Source organism: Leopardus geoffroyi, chromosome A2 (genome assembly GCF_018350155.1).
Source record: "Leopardus geoffroyi isolate Oge1 chromosome A2, O.geoffroyi_Oge1_pat1.0, whole genome shotgun sequence".
NCBI lineage: Eukaryota > Metazoa > Chordata > Mammalia > Carnivora > Felidae > Leopardus > Leopardus geoffroyi.
In genome coordinates, this window is record NC_059331.1 from 19,968,208 (window position 1) to 19,993,566 (window position 25,359).

At 37.6% G+C, this 25,359-nt stretch overlaps 1 protein-coding gene across 15 annotated transcripts in view; it reads left to right on the top strand.

The window, feature by feature from the left end:
• The window catches only part of DOCK3 (dedicator of cytokinesis 3), a 585,953-nt gene that overhangs the window by 357,184 nt on the left and 203,410 nt on the right, over positions 1-25,359 (top strand). For all 15 annotated transcript variants that reach the window (XM_045492946.1, XM_045492954.1, XM_045492948.1 and 12 more), the window contains 2 exons: positions 3,851-3,999; positions 19,261-19,345. In XM_045492946.1, coding sequence (XP_045348902.1) covers positions 3,851-3,999; positions 19,261-19,345 — 234 coding nt within the window. The remainder of the gene's footprint in view (positions 1-3,850; positions 4,000-19,260; positions 19,346-25,359) is intronic.

The window sequence follows — 25,359 nt, forward strand, 5'->3', positions numbered from 1 at the left end:
TGCATACACATACGTATATGTGATACATACATACTTACATACATGATATTTCAGCATCAATATACATTATTACTCTTGGCTTAAAAAACACACACAACCACACTTTTAATTAGTGTTCACAAAACTCAAAATCATCTGACAGTCGAACTCTCTACCTCTTGTCGAGGTTGTGTTACCACTCTCTGTGGAACTTTTACAACTCCTTCCCTATTCTGAAATCTCTAACACTCCCTCCCACCCTAGTCACTCTCGGCTGATGACCTTGCTTCTTTTTTTCCTTGTGAATAAAGCACCTGGAGGAAAAATTTAGTTTTCCTGTCACCAAATCTCCCAAATGCCTTTGTCATTATCCGTATTCTATGCTTTTCCTCTGTGACAATATATGGAATATCTAGCCTAAGCAGAGCTTCCCTTCTTGGGGACCCATCTCTTCTTGGCTACTCAAAGACTTAATATCTGCATCATCAAATTTTTTTCTTTTTACTATATCGTTCCCTTCAGCATACGAGTATCCTGAAATTTTGTTTCATCGAAAAAATACCCTCCCCTGATTGCACAGCATTATTCTACTATCTTATTTCTCTGCTTCCAATTACTGAAAATTCTACAAGAGTTGTCTGTGTTCTGTTCCCATTTTTCTTCTCTCCCATTACTCATGAATTCACTCCAACAATTTCATCAAAACTGCCCTTATAGGAATCAGTGGTGGCCACCACAAACCCAAATGCAGTGGCTAACTCTCAGTCTGTATTTTATTTAACCTGTCAGTCAGTGCATTTGACAAAGTCCTCATTAAAACCCTGTATTCAGTACATTCCTGCTTTTCCTCTCATTTCACTCCTTTCTCCGTCTTTGAATTCAGTGTCAAACCTAGCATGTTAAAATTGAACATTGTTTCCCTCCTCCAGTCATGCTTCCCAGGCCAAGAAAAAGAGAAATCCTTGACTCCACTCATATCCCACATCTGATATATCCACAGATCCTGACAGCTTTAACCTACAAAACATGTCAAAACCCCAAGCCCTAAAAGTTTTACATTATGCTTCTTACCTTTGTCTAGTCAACTGTAATTCTGTGGATTGTTGTAATAAATAGCCTGCTGACTGGAACCCCTGCCTTCCTTTTTGGCTTTTCGTGGTTTATTCTCAGCAGCACTCAGAGTGATGCTTTCAAGCCTTAATCCTATCACATCATTCTTCTCCCTGTCTTCAGTGGCATTCCATCTTGCTTGGAATAAAAGCCAAACCCTTTAACATGGCTTACCAAAGCCCTGCCTGATCTGGTCTCTGGTACTTCTCTGACTGCATCATCACCACTCTCCCCCCTTGTTCACTTTGCTGAAGGTACACTGACCTCTCTGTTCTCTCTGAACATGCCAAGTCCACTTCCACATCAAGGCATTTGTTCTTGCTGCTTTTTATGCCTCTAAAACTTCCCCAGTTTTGTTTTCAATTTGTTTTAAATTTGAACTTCCTCAGTTTTCCCAAATGCTGTCACCTTGTTTCATTCAGGTTTCTAGTTAAAATTCAGCTCCCAAAGAAGCCCACCCTACCTGAAGTATTACCTTCCCCCACTCCCCAGCCAACCCACCCTTTGCCACCCACTATTTCTACTCTGCTATAATTTTATTTTTAGAACTTATCACTACCATTATATATTTGTCTGCAGTCTGCTCTCTAGAATGAAGCCACGAGAGTAGGGACTTTTTTTTTTTTTAATATGAAATTTATTGTCAAATTGGTTACCATACAACACCCAGTGCTCATCACAACAGGTGCCCTCCTCAATGCCCATCACCCACTTTCCCCTCCCTCCCACCCCCATCAACCCTCAGTTTATTCTCAGTTTTTAAGAGTAGGGTCGGGGGGCGCCTGGGTGGCGCAGTCGGTTAAGCGTCCGACTTCAGCCAGGTCACGATCTCGCGGTCCGGGAGTTCGAGCCCCGCGTCAGGCTCTGGGCTGATGGCTCAGAGCCTGGAGCCTGTTTCCGATTCTGTGTCTCCCTCTCTCTCTGCCCCTCCTCCGTTCATGCTCTGTCTCTCTCTGTCCCCAAAATAAATAAACATTGAAAAAAAAAAAAAGAGTAGGGTGGGGACTTTTGATCACAACATAGTGATAGCATTCATCAGGTGCTTCATAAGCGTTTGTAATCAAGTGATTGAATAAATGCTTGTGTGTATGTATGCAGTGGATTATTGGGTATGGTTTGATGGGAAAATAATCTAATTTTCTATTTTAAACTTTGGTGGCCCTATTTTATCAAAAATAAATGAATATGCTGGAAGGAGACACCACATTGCCTTTTTTGCTTACCTTAAGATCTCAATATTCTAAATGATATAATATTCTTAGGCCTTTTTATATGAACTGACAAGGATTTTTAAGTTCATTCTGCCAGCATTGTGTACCATCAAGGTACTTAACTTTTCTTTGTATAAACATTGAGTGAAAAAGGATCTCATGCTATTAGCAATGATGTAGTTAGAGTGCATGATTCCTAAGGTCTTCTATTTAAAAATACTTTGCCTGTGAGGGGCGCCTGAGTGGCTCAGTCAGTTAAGCGTCTGACTTCAGCTCAGGTCATGATCTCGTGGTTCATGAGTTCAACCCCCACATTGAGCTCTGTGCTGACAGCTCAGAGCCTGGAGCCTGCTTCAGATTCTGTGTCTCCCTCTCTCACTGCCCCTCCCCTGCTTGCACTCAGTCCCTCTCTCAAAAATAAATAAACATAAAAAAAAATAGTTTCTCTGTGAGATGGATTTCAAAAGTCTAATGCTCCATTAGATGAATTCTAAGTAGCATGAGGTCTTGAACATTTTAATCATAAGATCATTGCCATGAATATTAGCTGATTCTGCTGGTTTGTCATTTACTTTATTATTAATTTTATTTATAGTTAACTTTAATCAAGCTTATTTTGGCAAGTGTCTTTTTAGAGGAAATTCTAGATAGAGGCTTTCCTAACCCTATGGTACAGGTTGATCTGACTTTAAAAAGCATTCTTTATAGAAAAGTTACATTCCAAGAGTTTTAATTATCATATAGAATCATGCTTCTCTATAACCGAAAGAGAAACCTAAAAATTTCCAAACCAGGATTGCACTTGTGAGCAAATAAGACTTTAGTTTTTAAATCTATATTCTTAAGTAAATCTTTTTCATCAAGTATCTACTGTCATGGCATTTACACTTTTTATCTGTTAAAAGCCCTATCATGTCCATAATTAAATTCATTAAGATGTTTCCATTTAACTCTTAAAAAGGTGACATTTTTTATTAAACTGAAAAGAGTTCATATCTTTGACACTAGGGATGCATATTGTTTACAAAAGTTAATTAAAACTAGATGAGGCCTGGAAACCTGGAGTGAATATTGCTCCAGAGATTGTGGCTTTTTATTGGAACCTTAGTTCCTTCAAAGTATGGCAAGTGATTCTCTCTTCCCTTCCCCAACTTGAGTATCCCTCGTAGAGAAACCAGAGATGTTACATACATAGTAATTTCTGACAGGGAAATCAGCTGTAGACTTCTATGAGTCTAACTTTGTGTTCTGATTAAGTTTAGTAACTCTGATTTACTGGAAAATGAATTGTCCAGAATGGAGTAGAGATAAATGGTATTTTGCATGATCCAGATGAATTGTATTACTTGTTAGATGTTATATATAGAGAGATATTTAGACAGTAGGAACTAAGTACTTTGTTTTAAGATTCTTAAATATGCTCCTCTTTACATTGCCTTTTTTAGAGAGTCAGAGAAATGAACACTTCATAGTTTAACTATTTCTTTCTTTTTTCATTCTTTTTCCCTATCCCTTTTTCATGTCACCCAAAACCAAAAATGCCCTTTCAGAAACACAAAGTAGATCTTTTCTACAAGCTACGCCATGTGATGAACGAACTTATTGACCTTCGAAGGCAGCTACTGTCTGGTCACCTCACTCAGGATCAGGTGCGGGAGGTTAAGCGGCATATCACCGTGCGCCTGGACTGGGGTAATGAGTAAGTATGAATATCATTTGGGCATTTCAGTTACTTTATGTTAGCTCAGTTCTTACAGAGTTTGAACCTGATCAAAACTCTCTTTAGTGATGAAAAGACATTATTATATTCCGCACTAAGCTTTGATCATTTTTAAGATGAGTAGTTGTTTCTTTTGGTTTAGCAAAGGGCACTTACTGGCTCTACACACTGAAACTCACACAGTTTTTTATTTTATTTTATTTTTTATTTTTTTAAATTTACATCCAAATTAGTTAGCATATAGTGCAACAATGATTTCAAGAGTAGATTCCTTAGTGCCCCTTACCCATTTAGCCCATCCCCCCTCCCACAACCCCTTCAATAACCCTCAGTTTGTTCTCCATATATCTCAATTTTTATTTTCACTTCTGGAATATTAAATAATTGGACTGCATTATCCTGTGAGGTCTCTTCCAGCTCAAATTCCTTGATTCTAGATCTCAGTAATCAGAGTACACTTTTGTTTCATCTTTTAGTATCTTTATTTTTTCATGTGATTTCTGTGTCTTTTACATTTTATAGCCATGCAATTTATCTGAGTATGCATATACTCCAAATGGGAACTGTCTACATCTCTACTTCAAAATATTCTTAACTAATTTGTCATTCAAAAATAGTCCTGCATTTATGCAGGAGGTATGGTTATTTGTCATATATAGCATTCTAAGACTTTGGCATGGGAAGCTAGAGTAGATAGTATTCAAATTTTATTTCTTCCTAGATATAATAATTGATACAATTCTCAAGTGATTTTGTCTCATTATCTTAAAATCAAGTCCATTGAACTTTAAAGTGTCCAGGTTGTTTCCTGGTCATACATATACTTTATGTATGTTTTAGTACAAGTCTTTAGCTCCTCACCCTCTCAAGATGTCATTGAAATGAAAAATAAAAAGAATGGGAGGGGGCCTAGCAATAAATGGAATATATGAACTCATTTCTAGAAGCTGGAATGTAGATAGAGTATTAATGATGAAGGAAGCCCAGTATACGTGGAAGAAACTTTAGCTAATGAAAGAGATGTTCTGTCCAGCAGTTTGCAAAATCATGGAGGAGCATACCTTGGTGCTTAAAAAGGCAGGGGGATTGCTTAAAAGTATATAAAAGGAATAACCCACTGCCATGAGTAGAAAGACTGGCAGCCAGTCATTTCAGATAAACAAATACAAAGACAGACTGTCTGAGGGGAACTGGGCAACAAGAGTGTACTCTGGGACCTTTATTACAAAGCCCTCCATATTGTGTTATGTAAGGGTTTCAAATTGTAATGACCAGATCCCTTCAACTTACCAGAAAGAAACTTTGCTAGTCACCCACCATGTGCAAAAACTCCCCACACTTCTAGTGCTTTTTAAATTGGGATGGACAGGGGCACCTTGAGGTGGCTTGGTTGGTTAAGCATCCGACTTTGGCTCAGGTCATAATCTCACAGTCCATGGGTTCGAGCCCCGTGTCAGGCTGTGCTGACAGCTTGGAGCCTGGAGCCTGCTTCAGATTCTGTGTCTCTTTCTCTCTCTGCCCCTCCCCCACTCATGCTCTGTCTCAAAAAAATGAATAAACGTTAAAAAAATTTTTTTAATTAAAAAAATAAATAAATTAGGATAGACAGTTGAGTATCACCAGGTATTAAAAAAAAAAGTTAGGGAGGGAGCCAAACCATAAGAGACTCTTAAAAACTGAGAATAAACTGAGGGTTGATGGGGGTGGGAGGGAGGGGAAAGTGCATGATGGGCATGGAGGAGGGCACCTGTTGGGATGAGCACTGGGTGTTGTATGGAAACCAATTTGACAATAAACTTCATATTAAAAAAAAGAAAGAAAAGATTAGATTGATAGTGATATGGTTAAAATAAAAAATAAAGGAAACCAAAAAAATCCTTCCATAGAGAAGAGAGAAAGACCAGGATAAACAAAATACTTTGCACCATTGGAAGGAAATAACCCGGCCCTCAAGACAACTAGAGATTAGTAAAGAACTTAAAAAAAAAAAAATCTCTCAGCACCCTCAGAGAGAGTCAAGATCCATTATGTAAAATAAAGTACTCTGAAAAATAAATAGAGAATGTGATTTCCCAAATAAAACATTCAAAAAGAGAACAGTAAGATAATTTTATGTTATTTCTGGGAAAATAAAACAAAAAGATGGGAAATGTTTGAAAAAAGAAGAGCAATACAAAGGTTCAGTCCAGGGGGCCTAATATCAGAAACTATAATTTCCAGAAAAAGAACACAGGCAATAAAGAGGAGATCCTAAAGAAATGATAGAAGAGAATTTCCCAGAGCCAAAGAGCCAGGAGTCTTGGATTGGAAGATCCCACCAAATACCTAATATAATGAATGGGGGAAAAGCCCAAAATCCACAGCAAGGCATTGTAAGATATTTCAGTATTCCAGGGATGACGAGAAGATCCTAAAAGGTTTTCAGGCAGGAAAACAAGTCTTCTTACAAAATAATAAGAATCACACCAACCTCAAAAGTTTTATCAGTAATACCAGATTCTAGGATATAATGAAGTAGTATCTTCACAATTCTGTAGGAAATGGTTTGCCAGCCAGAATTGTATTAACAGCAAAACTATCTAATTAAGTGTAAGGGCCAGCTAAAGCCATTTTAAAGTATTCATGGAAGTGGAAGTTACCTTTCATGGCTCCTTTCTTAAGAAGGGACTTGACAAGTGAATGTGTTCTTACAAAAGTGGAACAGCACATTAGGTAGGAGGAAACACAAAATCTAATAAAGTCGATCCAACCCAGAATGGTGCTGTTCTTCCTTAGAAAAGAAAAAAAAAAAGTACAACCCTAAATTGGCTATTTGTGAACTTTTGAAGTGACAGAGTTATGTCCTTGTTTGTTTCATTAAATTACACCCTCTCTTGACTGTCAGTAGGGTTACCTGGCACACACCACAGACTCCTTGTATGATATAATATGGATTCAGGTGTACCATAGATCAGACAGTATTCTCTAAATCTAACTTCAGCAATAAAAATCTTAGCAAAATACTGTATGTTACATATGGCATAGCTACTGATCCTACTTCCTCAGCCACAAACAGTACTGTTATAAAATGGTATTATATTTATTTAATAAATCAAAGGCAGTAATAATTTCAAAAATAATATTACTATGTGCCAAGCAAATTGTAAACTTGAACCAATGACACCAAGTTGTATATAAATCATTATGTTGCAGTTTAGCTGTAATTATACATACCAGTAAATAAGGAAGAGAAATATTCAAGAAGTATCAATATCTATTTATAATAAAACATGGAGAACAGACCAATCAGATTTGGCAATCAAATCTGAAAACTTAAAGATACATGATAGCTTGGAAATGAGTTTATATCATATTTGAAAAAGGCAAAGACCATTAAGAATACCTGTCAGTAAATTGCAGAGCTGTTCAACCTTCATTAATAACTTTTACTCAGCAAAGTGTGTATGTGTATTGGGGGGTGTATTTATATGTCCATTTTAATAAACATACAAATCAGGAACATAGTTCTATCCTCCTCCCTACTTCTTTCCTTACACTCTCCCTCCTCCCCTATTCCTCCTCTCCCAGCTTCTCTCTATCCTCTTCCGTCTTTTCTCTATCCCACTGCACTTCTTTCTTTTCCTTCTTCCTCTTCTTTCCATTTATCCCTTTACTCCCAGTAGAAAATATAAAACCTTGAGTGAGACCTTTTACATATATCATTACTAAAGGAAAAAGACATATTGCCCCCAAATCAATAGGACTATTTTCTCTGGTTCTCACTTGAACTAACCCTTTAAATTTTTTTCCTTCTTACTTTGAAAAAAGTAATATAAGTAAATATTAATCATATGTAATTTTAAACTTTAATGCCTTTTCCATAAGTCTTTACAGAGACATCATAGCTCTGCCTTTTCAAAATCTATTTCAGAAGCTATTAAGAACAGCTAATGGGATGCCTGGGTGGATCAGCTGATTAGGCATCTAACTCTTACTCTCAGCCCAGGTCATGATCTCACGTATTGTGAGTTCAAGCCCTGTGTTGGGCTCTTCTCTGACAGAGCGAAGCCTGCTTGAGATTCTCTGTCTCCCTCTCTCTGTCCCTCTCCCACACATGCTTTCTCTCTCTCTTTCTCAAAAATAAATAAATAAACATTAAAAAAAAAAACAGCTATTAATTATGGAGTACATCTGCTTATATAAGGTGGCAGGTACATGGTCTAACTTATGCATTTTTAACTTTATTTATATTTTGAGAGAGACACAGGGTGTGAGGAGGGGAGAGGCAGAGAGAGAGGGAGAAGGAGAATCCCAAGCAGGCTCCATGCTGTCAGCGCACAGCCCAATGCAGGGCTCAATCTCACGAACCATGAGATCATGACCTGAGCTGATATCAAGAGTTGGATGCTTAACCACCTGAGCTACCCAGGTGCCCCTTACATATGTATTGTTATAATGAAATGCTATTATGCATTTCCAAGACAAGAGCTCTGTTTTGCCTGATGAGGGAACTGAGGCTCCAAAGTACTTTTTCCAGTGTTGCATAGTGAGTGGTAGAGCTGGGTTATGTACCCAGAACTGATCCCAAAGCTCATATACTTTAGGCAGGACCTTACCATCTCTCCAGTTTTTCTAAGATATTATTTTATTTTATTTTATTTTATTTTAGATGTTTACATTTGTTTTTGAGAGAGAGAGAGCATACGCACATGAGTGGGGGAGGGGCAGAGGAAGAGGTGGGACAGAGGATCCAGAGCAGGCTCCGTGCTGACAGCAGAGAGCCTCATGTGGGGCTCAACCCCATAAACTGTGAGACCATGACCTGAGCCGAAGTTGGACACTCAACTGACTGAGCCACCCAGGCGCCCCCACCATCTCTCTGATTTTTAAGTGTGAGTCTTAAAACCAAGCAAATTATTGCCAGTATTTCTAGTTTGTGGGTTATTTGATCTTTGTCTTATTCTCCTAGTGTGAATACTGTATGTCCCATAATATATATCTGATTTAACACTGAATTAGAAATTCCAAGGATAGAAACAAAACTGGTAATATACTTTTTTAAAGAGTTTAAATTAAATACAGAGCTCTCCACATCTACATAACCAATTTTTATTTTGTTTCCTGAGATTAAGAATATATTAATAAGAATATATTATTTATTTATTATTTATTTCTAAAAATTATTATATTAAAATTCAGCATCCTTTATTGATAAAATCCCCCAAGAAAGCAGGGATAGAAGGAACATACCTCAACATCATAAAGGCCATGTATGAAAGGCCCACAGCTAATATCATCCTCACTGGGGAAAAACTAAAGGCTTTCTCCCTAAGGTCAGGAACATGACAGGGATCTCCACTCTCACGACTATTGTTCAACATAGTACTGGAAGTCCTAGCGTCAACAGTCAGACAACAAAAATAAAGAAAAAGAGTATAAATTTACAAAGAAGTCAAACTTTCACCCTTTGCAGATGACATAATACTCTACATGGAAAACCCAAAAGATTCCACTGAAAAAGTGCTAGAACTGTTGCATTAAGTCAGCATAGTCGCAGCATATAAAATCAACAATCAAATTGGTTGCATTTCTATATACCAATAATGAAGCAGCAGAAAGAGAAATCAAGGAATAGTTCCCATTTACAATTGCATCAAAAACCATAAGATACCTAGGAATAAACCTAACCAAAGAGGTAAAAGATCTGTACAGTGAAAACTATAGACAGTTTATGAAAGAAATTAAAGATGACACAGAGAAATAGAAAAACATTCCACGCTCATGGATTGGAAGAACACATATTGTTAAAATGTTGATACTACCCAAAGCAATCTACACAGTCAGTGCAATCCCTATCAAAATAACACCAGCATTCTTCATAGAGCTAGAACAATCCTAAAATTTGTTTGGAAGCACAAAAGACCCCAAATAGCCAAAATAATGTTGAAAAAGAAAAGGAAAGCTGGAGGCATTGTAACTCTGAACTTTAAGCTATATTACAAAGCTGTAGTCAAGGCAGTATGATAGTGGCATAAACACAGACACATAGGTCAATGTACTAGAATAGAGAACCCAGAAATGGAGCCACAAATATATGGCCAACTAATCTTCGACAAAGCAGGAAAGAACATCCAATGGGAAAAAGACAGTCTCTTTAGCAAATGGTGCTGGGAGAACTGGACAGCAACAAGAAGAAGAATGAAACTGGGCCACTTTCTTATGCTGTACACAAAAATAAATTCAGAATGGATTAAAGACCAGAATGGATTAATGTGAGATAGGAGCCATCCAAATCCTACAGGAGAACACAGGCAGCAACTTCTTTGACCTAGGCCACAGCAACTTCTTACTTAACATGTCTCCAGAGGCAACAGAAAGAGAAGCAAGAATGAATTATTGGGACCTCATCAAGATAAGAAGCTTCTGCACAGCAAAGGAAACAATCAACAAAACTAAAAGGCAACCAATGGAATGGGAGAAGGTTTGCAAATGACATGTCAGATAAGGGTTAGTATCCAAAATCTATAAAGAACTTAGCAAACTCAACACCCAAAACCAAATAATCCAGTGAAGAAATGGGCAGAAGACATGAATAGACACTTTTCCAAAGAAGACATCCAGATGGCTAACAGACACATGAAAAGATGTTTCAACATCACTCATCTCAGGGAAATTCTAATGAAGACCACAGTGAGATACCATGTCACACCTGTCAGAATGGCTACAATTAACAACTTAGGAAACACCAGGTGTTGGCGAGGATGTGGAGAAAGGGCAACCCTTTTGCACTGTTGGTGGGTATGCAAATTTGTGTGGTCACTCTGGGAAACAGTATGGAGGTTCCTCAAAAAATTAAAAGTAGAGGGGCGCCTGGGTGGCTCGGTCGGTTAAGCGTCCAACTTCGGCTCAGGTCATGATCTCACGGTCCGTGAGTTCGAGCCCCGCGTCGGGCTCTGTGCTGACACCTCAGAGCCTGGAGCCTGTTTCAGATTCTGTGTCTCCCTCTCTCTCTGCCCCTCCCCTGTTCATGCTCTGTCTCTCTCTGTCTCAAAAATAAATAAATGTTAAAAAAAATTAAAAAAAAAAATTAAAAGTAGAACCACCCTACGATCCAGCTATACCCTACTAGCTATTTATCCAAAGGATAGAAAAATACTGATTCAATGGGGTTCATGAACCCCAATGTTATAGCAGCGCTCTCAACAATAGCCAAATTATGGAAAGATCCCAAATGTCCATCAGCTGATAAATGGATAAGGAAGGTGTGTTGTGGTGTGTGCATGCGCGCATGAGTGATATGGAATATTACATGGCAATCAAGAAGAATGAAATCTTGCCATTTGTAACAACATGGATGGAACTAGAGTGTCTTATTCCAAGTGAAATAAGTCAGAGAAAGACAAATACCATATGATTTCACTTATATGTGGAATTTAAGAAACACAGCACATGGACTTAAGGGAAGTGAAGGAAAAACAAGATAAATAGAGGGAGACAAACCATAAGGGACTGTTAAAGACAGAGTGAATTGAGGGTTGCTGGAGGAGAGGTGAATGAGGGGATGGACTAAATGGGTGCTAGGCATTAAGGATGGCATTTGTTGGGATGAGCACTGGGTGTTATATATATAAGTGATGAATCACTGGGTTCCACTTCTGAAACCAATACTACACTGTATGGTAACTAACTTCAATTTAAATAAATAAGTTTTTAAAAAGAATTATTTATTTGGCAAAAAAAAATTGGAACAATATAACTTATATTTATTGGCCTATTTACATATGGGTACACTCATTCCATAAGTAAAAATTGGTATCATGTAACAATCAGCACTTATAATGTTATGTTCTTCTGGACCACTTTCTTACTCCATACACAAAAATAAACTCAAAATGGATGAAAGACCTCAATGTAAGACAGGAAGCCATCAAACTCCCCGAGGAGAAAGCAGGCAAAAACCTCTTTGATCTTGGCCGCAGCACCTTCTTACTCAGTGTGTCTCTGGAGGCAAGGGAAACAAAAGCAAAAATGAAGTACTGGGACCTCATCAAAATAAAAAACTTCTGCACAGTGAAGGAAACAATCAGCAAAACTAAAAGGCAACTGACAGAATGGGGGAAGATATTTATAAATGGCATATCAGATAAAGGGTTAGTATCTAAAATCTATAAAGAAGTTATCAAACTCAACACCCAAAAAACAAATAATCCATTGAAGAAATGGGCAAAAGACACGAACTGACACTTCTCCAAAGAACACATCCAGATGGCCAACCGACACATGAAAAAATGCTCAATATCATTCATCATCAGGGAAATACAAATCAAAACCACAATGAGATACCACATTACACCTGTCAGAAAGGCGAACATTAACAACTCAGGCAACAACAGATGTTGGCGAGGATGTGGAGAAAGAGGATCTCTTTTCCGTTGTTGGTGGGAATGCAAGCTGGTGCAGCCACTCTGGAAAGCAGCTACTCTGGAAAACACTCAAAAAACTAAAAATAGAACTACCCTATGACCCAGCAATTGCACTATTAGGCATTTATCCATGGGATACAGGTGTGCTGTTTCGAAGGGACACATGCACCCCCATGTTTATAGCAGTACTATCAACAATAGCCAAAGTATGGAAAGAGCCTAAATGCCCATCGATGGATGAATGGATAAAGAAGATGTGGTATATATATACAACGAAGTATTACTCGGCAATCAAAAAGAGTGAAATCTTGCTGTTTGCAACTACGTGGATGGAACTGGAGGGTATTATGCTAAGTGAAATTAGTCAGAGAAAGACAAAAATCATGACTTCACTCATACGAGGACTTTAAGAGACAAAACAAATGAACATAAGGGAAGGGAAACAAAAATAATATAAAAACAGGGAGGGGGACAAAACAGAAGAGATTCATAAATATGGAGAACAAACTGAGGGTTGCTGGAGGCGGTGTGGGAGGGGGGATTGGCTAAATAGGAAGGGGCACTAAGGAATCTACTCCTGAAATCATTGTTGCACTATATGCTAACTAATTTAGATGTAAATTTAAAAAAATAAAAAATTAAATTAAAAAAAAGTTATGTTCTTATATTTTTAGAAACTGAAATATAGGAAGGGCATAAAACAAAGTTGTGCTCAAATGAGCTAGCCATTATCTCTGCATAAGTCTGTTCAAAGAGTAAGTCAGTTAATTATATCCTCTCCAAAGGAATTTTAAAATTATTTCTAGTAATGTAATTTTAATGTGTTAATATTTTCAGCACCTTCCATGAAGATATTACTAGAAGTTTCTTCTCTTTAATCTCACATTATATAGCATAGCTAAATTAAATTTGTGTTAATCCAGGATTGACACATTTTAACTGATCTTTACCTTAGAAAAACACCTAAGGAATGCTTTATTCATAGAATAATTTATGAGATTTTTGTATTTCTTCTTCAGGTAGAAAGTACAGATTTGAATATAGTCTAAACACTTTATAAGCTGTTGAATTAGGATAATGTTTCTATTGATCATAAATATCAAATGAAACAATCGGTATCTTTTTATTCCAAAGTCTCAACATTAAGACAAATCACCAATAAATACATATTTTCCAGTTCTTCTCTTGTCTTTATCTTCTTCTGTCATATTCTCTCTACCCCCCCCCCCTTTTGTACCTTCTCTCTCAGATTTTTCATATATCTTAACCCACCCATATCCCATTCTTCCTGCTTAGTTCTTCCCTCACCAAGAAATTCCTTTTAGAGGAAGCAGCACAAGCAGAAGCTTGGGTTGTAGTATGCAGAAAATCCTGCCACCTCATCCCCCACCCCAACAAGTTTCCTCTGAGTAGATTTTAGCTAGGACTCCGAAGGTCTTATGACTCAATACTTTTCCTTTAAGGACATGGTGATATTGTCCAGCTTTAGGACATCTGAAATTAGCAGAAGTTTCCAGTGACTTCTTAGAGTTACTCTGATACAGGGTGTTGTGCCTGTCAATTAGTAACTTGACATATCCAAGAAATCTGAGATAACAATGTTTAAAGTATGCATGTGTCAAAATCCTTTGGTGAAGTTATGTTCAAATGGCTAAATTTCTCTCTCCCTCCCTCTCTCACTCTCCCTCTCTCTCCCTCTCTCCCTCCCTCTCTCCCCTCAGTCCTCTCTGTGTCTCTCTGCATCTGTTTTGCTCATCATCATCCCCTGAACTTAGCACAATACCTGCCCTTGGCAGGCACCATGTGAATGTATCTAATACAACAGGTTTGTTTTTATGCCTGGTGACCACTCATTCACCAATCTGTATTTGTTTCCTCTGGATTGATACACTGACACAAAAATCATCCCTCAAACTATTGTGACTAAATTGATTACAGTCACTTATTAGTACTTAACCATCATGGTTATTAGTAGAAAGATAGCAAGTAGAAGTGGGAATACCATAGGCTCAGAATAAGACAGACATAGTTTGAGACAAGCCCAACTCTGCTGCCTTAATAGTCTACCTAGTTAACCTCTCTGTACTTTAGTTTTCTCAATTTTAAAATGGATCTAATACTGTCTACTTCCCATAGTGCTTAAAGATGATATATATAAAATGCCTATCCCAAGTAAATGTTCAGTAAAGGGTAGCTGTTATTAGTTATGTCATATTATATTATTGTATAAATATAAATATACTAGGCTTTCATTAGTGTAGTTATTAGCCATATGCTCTCTTTACAATAAGTGTTAGAAAAAGCCAGTACATACAGGAAATCCTAGTATCGCTAGTCTTTCTCAACCAATTTTGGGAGAGAACTAAGTTTTGGCGCCTTAACACATCCATTGTATATGATTAATTAACTTCAAATTATTTTCTATGTTCTGTGGTTTAGATGAGGAACCCCAGAAGAAAAAGATACAATAGAAAATAGAATATAGGGGCGCCTGGGTGGCGCAGTCGGTTAAGCGTCCGACTTCAGCCAGGTCACGATCTCGCTGTCCGTGAGTTCGAGCCCCGCATCAGGCTCTGGGCTGATGGCTCAGAGCCTGGAGCCTGCTTCCGATTCTGTATCTCCCTCTCTCTCTGCCCCTCCCCCGTTCATGCTGTGTCTCTCTCTGTCTCAAAAATAAATAAAAACGTTAAAAAAAAATTAAAAAAAAAAAAAGAAAATAGAATATAAAACATTCTTACATATGTATACATATATATATATATATTAGAATGCACATATATATGTGCATATATATATATATATATATATATATATATATATATATATATGATTCAAATAATTTGATATAGAGTTTCAGGGCCTTTAAAGAGCTGCACCTGAAAGAATGTAGGACTAGGAATATCTCTTATTCACTGCTGTGTCCATAAGTTCAGCATGAGCCTAGCACAGAGTAGGTGGTAATAAAGTATTGAACTATTGGAATGAATGAGTGATCAGTGCCAGGTGGCAAGACAAGACTAAATGTTTTTGTGAAGAATGTGCACCTATAGGATTAGACTATTTTTGAAAACTCAGCTCTATACTACATCTGTATATAGATATACATAGATGTATTAATTCTGCTGCTTGTGTCCCTCTGTTCAAGAGTCTCATTTTCAAATATTGTATCTCTTTGATCACCATCCTTGTAATTTAAGCCATATTTTTTGTTAATGATGCCACGCGTAATTATGATAATTATAACAGCAGTAATAGTTTGCAGTGCCAGACAGTGTGCTAAATGCTTCCATGGATTGATCTTTACAACAGCCTGTGATAGTAGATAAGATAGTGTGGCCTGGTGGAAGAGCCAAAATGCAAACCAGGCAATCTGACACCAGAGCCCATGCTCCTCAGTACTCTGTTGCACTGCCTCCCCACGCTGCGAAGACAGGGAAGAGACTAAATTGACCACTCCCTGCACTTACTGTTCACTATTCTTAGAGTAAACCACTGAGAGAAATAGTCAGAAACCTCTTTTCCAGAATAAAATTTGTAGTGAACGAGTGTGGCTTCTCACCATGCAGCATCTCTGCCTTTTTTTCAGTGAGGCCAGTCCTCCAATTTAGCTTTGGAAAACTACTCTTCCTCCTTTGAAGACTATCTCAGTAGAAGGAACTTAGTCTTTGGTTTTTATAAGATCACCCATTAATAATTTTTCTATTGCCTATGATAATGAAATCAAGAAACTAAAAGGCACTGTGCTCTAGTGAGAGGGGAGAATCAGTGTGATGAATATGAACATTTGCTTGACTCACAACTGCTGTATTCTCCATACCCAGCACCATTGGTGGGAAATGATAGGTCCTCAGAGAGTACCTATGGGGTGAGTGGATGGCTGTCTGCATGGATAGTTGAATGGACAAGCAAGCTAAGTGTATCAGAGTGCTAAGACAGAGTGTACATAAATGCCAGTCTCCAGACATGCCCATTGCTCTGTGTGGTACACAACCACAGAGCACATACACTCAATCCTAGTCCTATTGACTTAGGTCCATTGGAATTTTTTTCTTATGCTGTTGTTTTGAAAACATCTGTTTTGAGTGGAATATGTGCACAGTCTTTTTGTTATTTAATTGTAATATTTAGACTATCATATATTTTGTGAGCACTAATGGTTAAAGAATATGTATGGAATTTTGATTCATTTTTGTATTTAAAATGTTTCAGAAGAAGGACTACAGAAATTTGGAAAATGTTTTTAATGATGAGTTGGATGATTCCACTTCCCTAATGCAAATACTAATGCTATTTAAAAATCTTTCCTCTGTTTTTCTAAATGTATATAAAAGTATTTTAAATACTTTGAGATCATATCTGCAAAATTATCTTTATGGTATAAATTGCTTTTTATGATAAGAAAGGTAGAAAGGATGTGCTTCAGCTTTCTCTTGCTTTCCATGACACTGCTGCTTTTACATCCCTTAAGTGTTAGAAGCCAGAGACCTGAAATATCAGAGAAATTAAGAATAGTTAATATGAGGTGACTGAATGGAATATTTCCTTGATGTAAGAACTCAGGATCCCAGTGGTAAAAAAATTAAATCTCTTATCAACTTAAGTATATTCTATAATCAGATTCAATGGCATGGCTTTACCATTAAACTGTAAGCTATCATAGTTAAAGCCAACAGTGTATTACTACTGATCTCAACATGCAAAACTGAGGATTTTGTTTTTTGCACTTAGTACCAAAAATTATTTCTTCTTTAAAAATTCATGTTTTTCTATTAAGGATAATGTAAGTTATAATATACATATAATAGAAAAACTTGAGCTTTTATCTTTTAGTAGAAAAATAGATTTCTTCTTTATTCTTGCTGCTGAAAAGTACCAATCTAAATTTTGATTCTTAATCATGGTAATCGCTTTAGCCTATACAATTAATATATTTGCTCCCACCTTTTTCATATAGGTTCTTATTTTTATTTTAGCAATCTTACTGCAATTTCTTTAACCTCTTCATATCTTTTCCTATGAATAGGTTATAAATTGTAAAGAAAACAAATCTGCATTTTGGATGTACACATAGTTTTATCTTAGATGAGTGGTGCTTTTATGCACAGAAAGAGTCTACGGAATTAGTTTTTCTAGCATCTTCCTTTAAAAAAATTTTTTTAATGTTTATTTATTTTTGATGACAGAGCATGAGCAGGAGAGGGGCAGAAAGAGAAGGAGACACAGAATCCGAAGCAGGCTCCAGGCTCTGAGCTGTCAGCACAGAGCCCAATGCAGGGTTTGAACACAGGAACCGTGAGACCATGACCTGAGCCACAGTTGGTTGCTTAACCGACTGAGTCACCTAAGTGCCCCTGTTTTGCTAGCATTTTCTAAAAGCAGTTCATCATCTAGTTGAAGAGAAAAAAAATATACTCCTTTCATTGTCTATAGAATACTTTTGCGAGATGCAGTGATTCATAACCCTTGTGCTGTAGTATAGGGTGGTCACAGAGCAGCTCTGACACCCTGATAAGAGTTATTGACTATCTCCTCAGAAAAAATTCATACATGAATACACACATACTGTTGTAAGCAGTTTTGGGGGCCACAATTCCCTAACTCCATTTGACTCCAGGTTTAGAAAGTAAGAAAGGAGCTAACATTTACTGAATATAAATTATGTTTCATATTTGAACCCAAGATTTCTGGTTCTCTGGAGTTATTTTCACTGTTTCATACTAACTGCCGATCAATTGCCAATCACTATCTTTTATTCTTTCCTCCCCAAGTTATACCAGATCTTCTGAATATGGGGGTATTTTTTAGGAGTAATACTCCTTGGTTAAACTTTCATCTAAAGTTTCTTAAGATATTGACTAATGTGTGGTAAAGTCTTTACTATAACCAATGTCAGTATTAATTAAATTGGAAATGAGATAAAAACTCAACTAGGGGCTCCCAGGTGGCTCAGTCAGTTAAGTGTCGACTTTGGCTCAGGTCATGATCTCATGGTTCATGGGTTCAAGCCCCACATCAGGCTCTGTGCTGACAGCCTATTACGGATTCTGTGTCTCCCTTTCTCTCTGCCCCTCCCTGCTCATGCTCTATCCCTGTCTGTCTCTCAAAAATGAATAAACATTAAAAAAATTTTTTTTAACTCTTATTCATTTTTGAGAGACAGAGACAGCTTGTGAGCGGATGAGGGGCAGAGAGAGAGGGAAACACAAAATCTGAAGCAGGCTCCAGGCTCCAAGCTGTCAGCACAGAGCCCGACGCGGGGCTCAAACTCACAAACTGTGAGATCATGACCTGAGCAAAGTCGGACGCTTAACCAACTGAGCCACCAAGGCGACCCCCCAAAATTTTTTTAACTCAACTAAAACATACATTGTTTGAGTTTGATATCTTTCAGAGGTGATTTTTATGTGTTTGAATTACAAATCTACTTAGATCCTGAATGATTTTTTCATGCTAATGAAAGTAATGCATGACTAAGCCTTGAGCATACTTGTAGGATTGGTAGGATGAGAAAAATGAACATGACTTATCAATGATCTATAGAAAATACATTCTTAATTCAAACAATCTGTTAGAGACATGATATTGAATAAATTTATTTTTCCATCAGAAGGGGGAACTACTTGGGGATTAAAACTATCACAGTCTTAAAATCCCCAGCCTCATTTATTTACCTACTGGTGAGCACAATTAGCTGTTACTGTATAAAGGCATGTCCCTGCTGGGGTAATGTCTCAACCTCTGTACACAAGGTTATGGCAAATAAGAACTTCTGGGCACATAAAAGGAGATGAGTAATTGAAGGACATGGCATGCTGAGTGTATTCTTTCTCTTTACTAGGCATTTGGGCCTGGACTTGGTGCCTCGAAAGGACTTTGAAGTAGTGGATTCAGACCAGATTAGTGTCTCAGATCTCTATAAAATGGTAAGAAATCTAACACAGGGTAAGCTTGTTCCTATACACTTCATTATTTCGTCTTTGTTTGTTATTCCTAATTACACTATGAAACAGTATTGCTAAAATTGTTCCTTTGGCTTTGTCCCAGTCTATGTAAGGGATCTGCCTTATTCTGACACTACATATCACCATTGCTTTCTAAATGGAAATACTGTGCAAGGCTGTACTGTAATATCCAGGGATCATTTATCTGTTGGTTTTGCTAGTGAATGGAGTTCCTTCAGCCTGCATCCAAAACTCTGTCTCTCACCACCTCTTAAGAAGGGAAGGTAGTTGAAGCTGTAAAGATCCAGTTTATTGGTTAATGTAGTGATTGAACCTGGAAATAATTTAAAATATAGTAAGAGATAGACGTGATACATCCTTAGCTGTCTATTGGCTGTTACTAAAATGTATTGCGTTAATTGATGATGAAGATTACATTTTACAGCCTGAATGAGAAGTAACTAAAGGTAAAAAATTTTAAGGTAAAACAAATAAAGATCAGAAGCCTCAGGTGACTATTAAGCTTAAACTAAGGGACTGGGTAAGATATTGCTTTGTGGAGTTATGTATTTGAGTGTTTATTGAAAGAATTACAAGTTTCTATTTAAGGAAAATGTAATTTTTTAGGTAACTTTGAGGATACAAAGTATGTTGCCTGGTCAAGGACCTTTGGAAATTTGCCTAAGTAACACACAAGTAACATATCAATTGCTAATGTATATTTGCTAGTGTAGGAAAGCATTTGTGTATAGTTGCCCTAACTATGCTGTGTTTAGTATGATGCTGTAAAGCATGAGGTTTAGAGATTAAAGATGAACAAGACTTATCCCATCCCTCGAGAATATCACCATCTGGAGTATCGATGTTCTTTACCCTTTCTGGGTCATGGAGATCAGAGAGAATTTCTTCCCAGGACAATGCAAGTATGGTTTTGCATACAAAGTTTTACCCTCAATTTTAAGTAATTGACAGTTACTTCTGATGTTTTCCCATGAAGTCCATACATGGCCCCCAGGTTGAGAAACTAGTCTAGTGGGATCAAATAGACCACAAACAAACAATTGCCGTATATGTGCTGTATGCCATAAATGTATTAAGATGTTGTTAGAGGGAGTGACTGATTATCTGGGGCTGGGAAAAATCAGTGAAAACTTCCAGAAACAGTAATACTTACTGTAAACCTTGAGGGGTAGACAGGGGATCACCCAGAAGACAAACAAGAAGGAGAGACATTCCAAAATGGAATAGAGAAGCGGTAGTTCCAGGAAACTATCAGATATTTGGTAAGTTTGGCATGTAAGTATGTGTTAATAATTGGGAGGTAAGTCACAGAAGGAGGCAAGGGTCAGATCATGAAGAGTTTTATAAGCCCCATGTTACACTTTGTCCAGTAGTCTGGTATAGCTATGGGAGTAACATGATCGGATATGGGTTTCAAATGCTGACTCTGTCTATAGAGAATGTAAAATGCAGAAGACTGGAATCAGGAAGGAAAGAGACCACAGAAGTGATTCAGGCAATAAATAATGACTAGACAGCAATAAGAATGAAGAAGAAATGCAGTAGAGAATGTAGATGTTAGTAAATAAAAATGATGAATTTTGATCAATTAGATGTAGAAAGTGAAGGGTGATTGAGAGTTTGAGGCTAAGACCTCCCCTCAGAATGGTGGCTTAGAGGATGCTATTTTTGATGAGGATTTTGCATTTTATTCTAAGTGTGACAGAAAGCCTATGAAGGTATTTGAGTGGAGGAGTCACATAATCTGGCTTACATTTTAAAAGGATCCCTCCAGCTGATGTGTGCAGAAGGACCAGAGTGGGGCAAGAATGGAATTAGGGAGCAGTCATTCAAGCAAAATATTTTAATTTTTGGTATTTGGGCCAGAGTTGGAGCAATGAAAGTAGTAAGAAATTGTTGGATTCTGAATGTGTGTTGGAGACAAATCCATTCAGAGTTGGTGCTAGATTGATTTGGTATATGTGTGTACAAAAAAGAGGAAGGTCAGGGAAGAATGACTCCTATGTTTTGATCTTCCCAACTTTGACCTTGTAAAAGTGGAATAGGAAATACTGTGGGAGAGGCAGGTTTCGGAGTATAGCAGTGGGAATCAATACATTGGTCTGGTTTTTCTTTTCAAGTTTGAGATGACTTTTAGACTGTCAAACTGAGATGTTGAAAGTCTGGTGTTCAGAAGTGAAGCTCAGATATGACAACTTCAGAGTCATCAGAATATTATGTGGTATTACCATTTAAAGATGTTGGATGAGATTACCATTACCTTCCACAAACCTTCATACAGTGAAACCCAGTATTCAGCAGATCCTACACAGCACTTCTGGACAGCCAGACATCAATAAACATTGGAGGAAACCTCCCACATAAAAGTCAGAGACAGAACAAATACATGTGAAAGGAAATTGGAAGAAACAGACAAGTCAATAGAAGAAAATGGTGGTTGCTGTCTGCAAAGAGAAATCCAGAAACAGCCAAGAAACAGAGTGGAACAATCTAAGAAGCAATTGAAGGAGTTCTAGAAAATTACAAATGAGTTAACTGGGATAAACTTGATAAAAATATTAGAAAACAGGATGACACCAATAAAAAATTAGCAATAGGAGAGAAATGTTAGGAAAGTTAGAGGTTTGATCCAAGAGGTCCAATATCCAGATAATGGAGTTAAAGAAGAAAGAAGGCCTTTGACAAAATCCAGCACCCTTTCTTAATAAAAACACTTGAGAAAGTCAGGATAGAAGGAACATACTTAAAGATCATAAAAGCCATTTATGAAAAGCCCACAGCTAACATCATCCTCAACGGGGAAAAACTGAGAGCTTTTTCCCTGAGATCAGGAACACGACAGGGATGCCCACTCTCACCGCTGTTGTTTAATATAGTGCTGGAAGTTCTAGCATCAGCAATCAGACAACAAAAGGAAATCAAAGGCATCAAAATTGGCAAAGATGAAATCAAGCTTTCGCTTTTTGCAGATGACATGATATTATACATGGAAAATCCGATAGACTCCACCAAAAGTCTGCTAGAATTGATACATGAATTCAGCAAAGTTGCAGGATACAAAATCAATGTACAGAAATCAGTTGCATTCTTATACACTAACAATGAAGCAACAGAAAGACAAATAAAGAAACTGATCCCATTCACAATTGCACCAAGAAGCATAAAATACCTAGGAATAAATCTAACCAAAGATGTAAAGGATCTGTATGCTGAAAACTATAGAAAGCTTATGAAGGTAATTGAAGAAGATTTAAAGAAATGGAAAGACATTCCCTGCTCATGGATTGGAAAAATAAATATTGTCAAAATGTCAATACTACCCAAAGCTATCTACACATTCAATGCAATCCCAATCAAAATTGCACCAGCATTCTTCTCGAAACTAGAACAAGCAATCCTAAAATTCATATGGAACGACAAAAGGCCCCGAATAGCCAAAGGAATTTTGAAGAAGAAGACCAAAGCAGGAGGCATCACAATCCCAGACTTTAGCCTCTACTACAAAGCGGTCATCATCAAGACAGCATGGTATTGGCACAAAAACAGACACATAGACCAATGGAATAGAATAGAAGCCCCAGAACTAGACCCACAAACGTATGGCCAACTCATCTTTGACAAAGCAGGAAAGAATATCCAATGGAAAAAAGACAGCCTCTTTAACAAATGGTGCTGGGAGAACTGGACAGCAACATGCAGAAGGTTGAAACTAGACCACTCTCTTACACCATTCACAAAAATAAACTCAAAATGGATAAAGGACCTGAATGTGAGACAGGAAACCATCAAAACCTTAGAGGAGAAAGCAGGAAAAGACCTCTCTGACCTCAGCCGTAGCAATCTCTTACTCAACACATCCCCAAAGGCAAGGGAATTAAAAGCAAAAGTGAATTGCTGGGACCTTATGAAGATAAAAAGCTTCTGCACAGCAAAGGAAACAACCAACAAAACTAAAAGGCAACCAACGGAATGGGAAAAGATATTTGCACACCACATATCGGACAAAGGGCTAGTATCCAAAATCTATAAAGAGCTCACCAAATTCCACACCCGAAAAACAAATAACCCAGTGAAGAAATGGGCAGAAAACATGAATAGACACTTCTCTAAAGAAGACATCCGGGTGGCCAACAGGCACATGAAAAGATGTTCAGCGTCGCTCCTTATCAGGGAAATACAAATCAAAACCACACTCAGGTATCACCTCACGCCAGTCAGAGTGGCCAAAATGAACAAATCAGGAAACTATAGATGCTGGAGAGGATGTGGAGAAACGGGAACCCTCTTGCACTGTTGGTGGGAATGCAAATTGGTGCAGCTGCTCTGGAAAGCAGTGTGGAGGTTCCTCAGAAAATTAAAAATAGATCTACCCTATGACCCAGCAATAGCACTGCTAGGAATTTATCCAAGGGATACAGGAGTACTGATGCATAGGGGCACTTGTACCCCAATGTTCATAGCGGCTCTCTCAACAATAGCCAAATTATGGAAAGAGGCTAAATGTCCATCAACTGATGAATGGATAAAGAAATTGTGGTTTATATACACAATGGAATACTATGTGGCAATGAGAAAAAATGAAATATGGCCTTTTGTAGCAACGTGGATGGAACTGGAGAGTGTGATGCTAAGTGAAATAAGCCGTACAGAGAAAGACAGATACCATATGGTTTCACTCTTATGTGGATCCTGAGAAACTTGGCAGGAACCCATGGGGGAGGGGGAGGAAAAAAGAAAAAAAAAAAAAAAGAGGTTAGAGTGGGAGAGAGCCAAAGCATGGGAGACTGTTAAAATTGAGGGCAGGCTGAGGGTTGATGGGGGTGGGAGGGAGGAGAGGGTGGGTGATGGGTATTGAGGAGGGCACCTTTTGGGATGAGTACTGGGTGTTGTATGGAAACCAATTTGACAATAAATTTCATATAATAAAAAAAAAATAAAATAAAATAATAAAAAGGAAGATGTGTGTGTATATATATACACACATGCATTCACACACATATGCATACAATGGAATATTACTCAACTTCAAAAAATGAAATTTTGCCATTTGCAGTGACGTGGATGGAGCTAGAATGTATTATGCTCTAACACAGTAAGTCAGAGAAAAACAAATACCATATGATTTCACGCATGTGGAGTTTAAGAAACAAAACAGATGAACATGGGAAATTGGGGGAGGGAAGAGAGGGAAACAAACTACAAGAGACTCTTAACAATAGTGAGCAAACTATGGGTTGATGGAGGGAGGTGGATGGGAGATGCACTAGATGAGTGATGGGTATTAAGGAGGACACTTGTTGTGATGATCACTCAGTGTTGTATGTAAGTGACAAGTCACTGAATTCTGCTCCTGAAACCAATACTGCACTGTATTTTAACTAACTAGAATTTAAATATAAACTTGAAAGAAAAAGAATATTGTACCATATGGAGGATGTTTTTGAAAGGTATTTTAAAGCTGTAGAAGAACATAGGAAAGGGCCCTGTAACTTAAATAAAACTAAGATTGCCTTTTTAAGAATTTTTTATTATTTTCAATGTTTATTTTTGAGAGAGAGAGAGAGCATGAGCAAGGGAGGGGCAGAGAGCGAGGGAGACACAGAATCTGAAGCAGGCTCCAGGCTCTAAGCTGTCAGCACAAAGCCCGACGTGGGGTTCGAACCCACAGACCATGAGATCATAACCTGAGCTTAAGTCAGATGCTCACTGACTGAGCCACCCAGGCGCCCCAAAAACTAAGACTTCTAAAACAAAAGCAAAATGTAGAAGAAAGGAAATGTAATTGAAATACACTGTTTGGCTCACCAGTGAACAATATTTAAAAGTTACAGTCACTAACAAGTTTTAACCAAAAATTGGGAGATATTAGGAAGATAGATGAAGGGAAGTGAATATAAACAAATGTGAAAATCCTCACTACCATTATAAGAAGCTAATAAATAAATCTAAAACTTCACAAAAAGAGAGCTTTATAA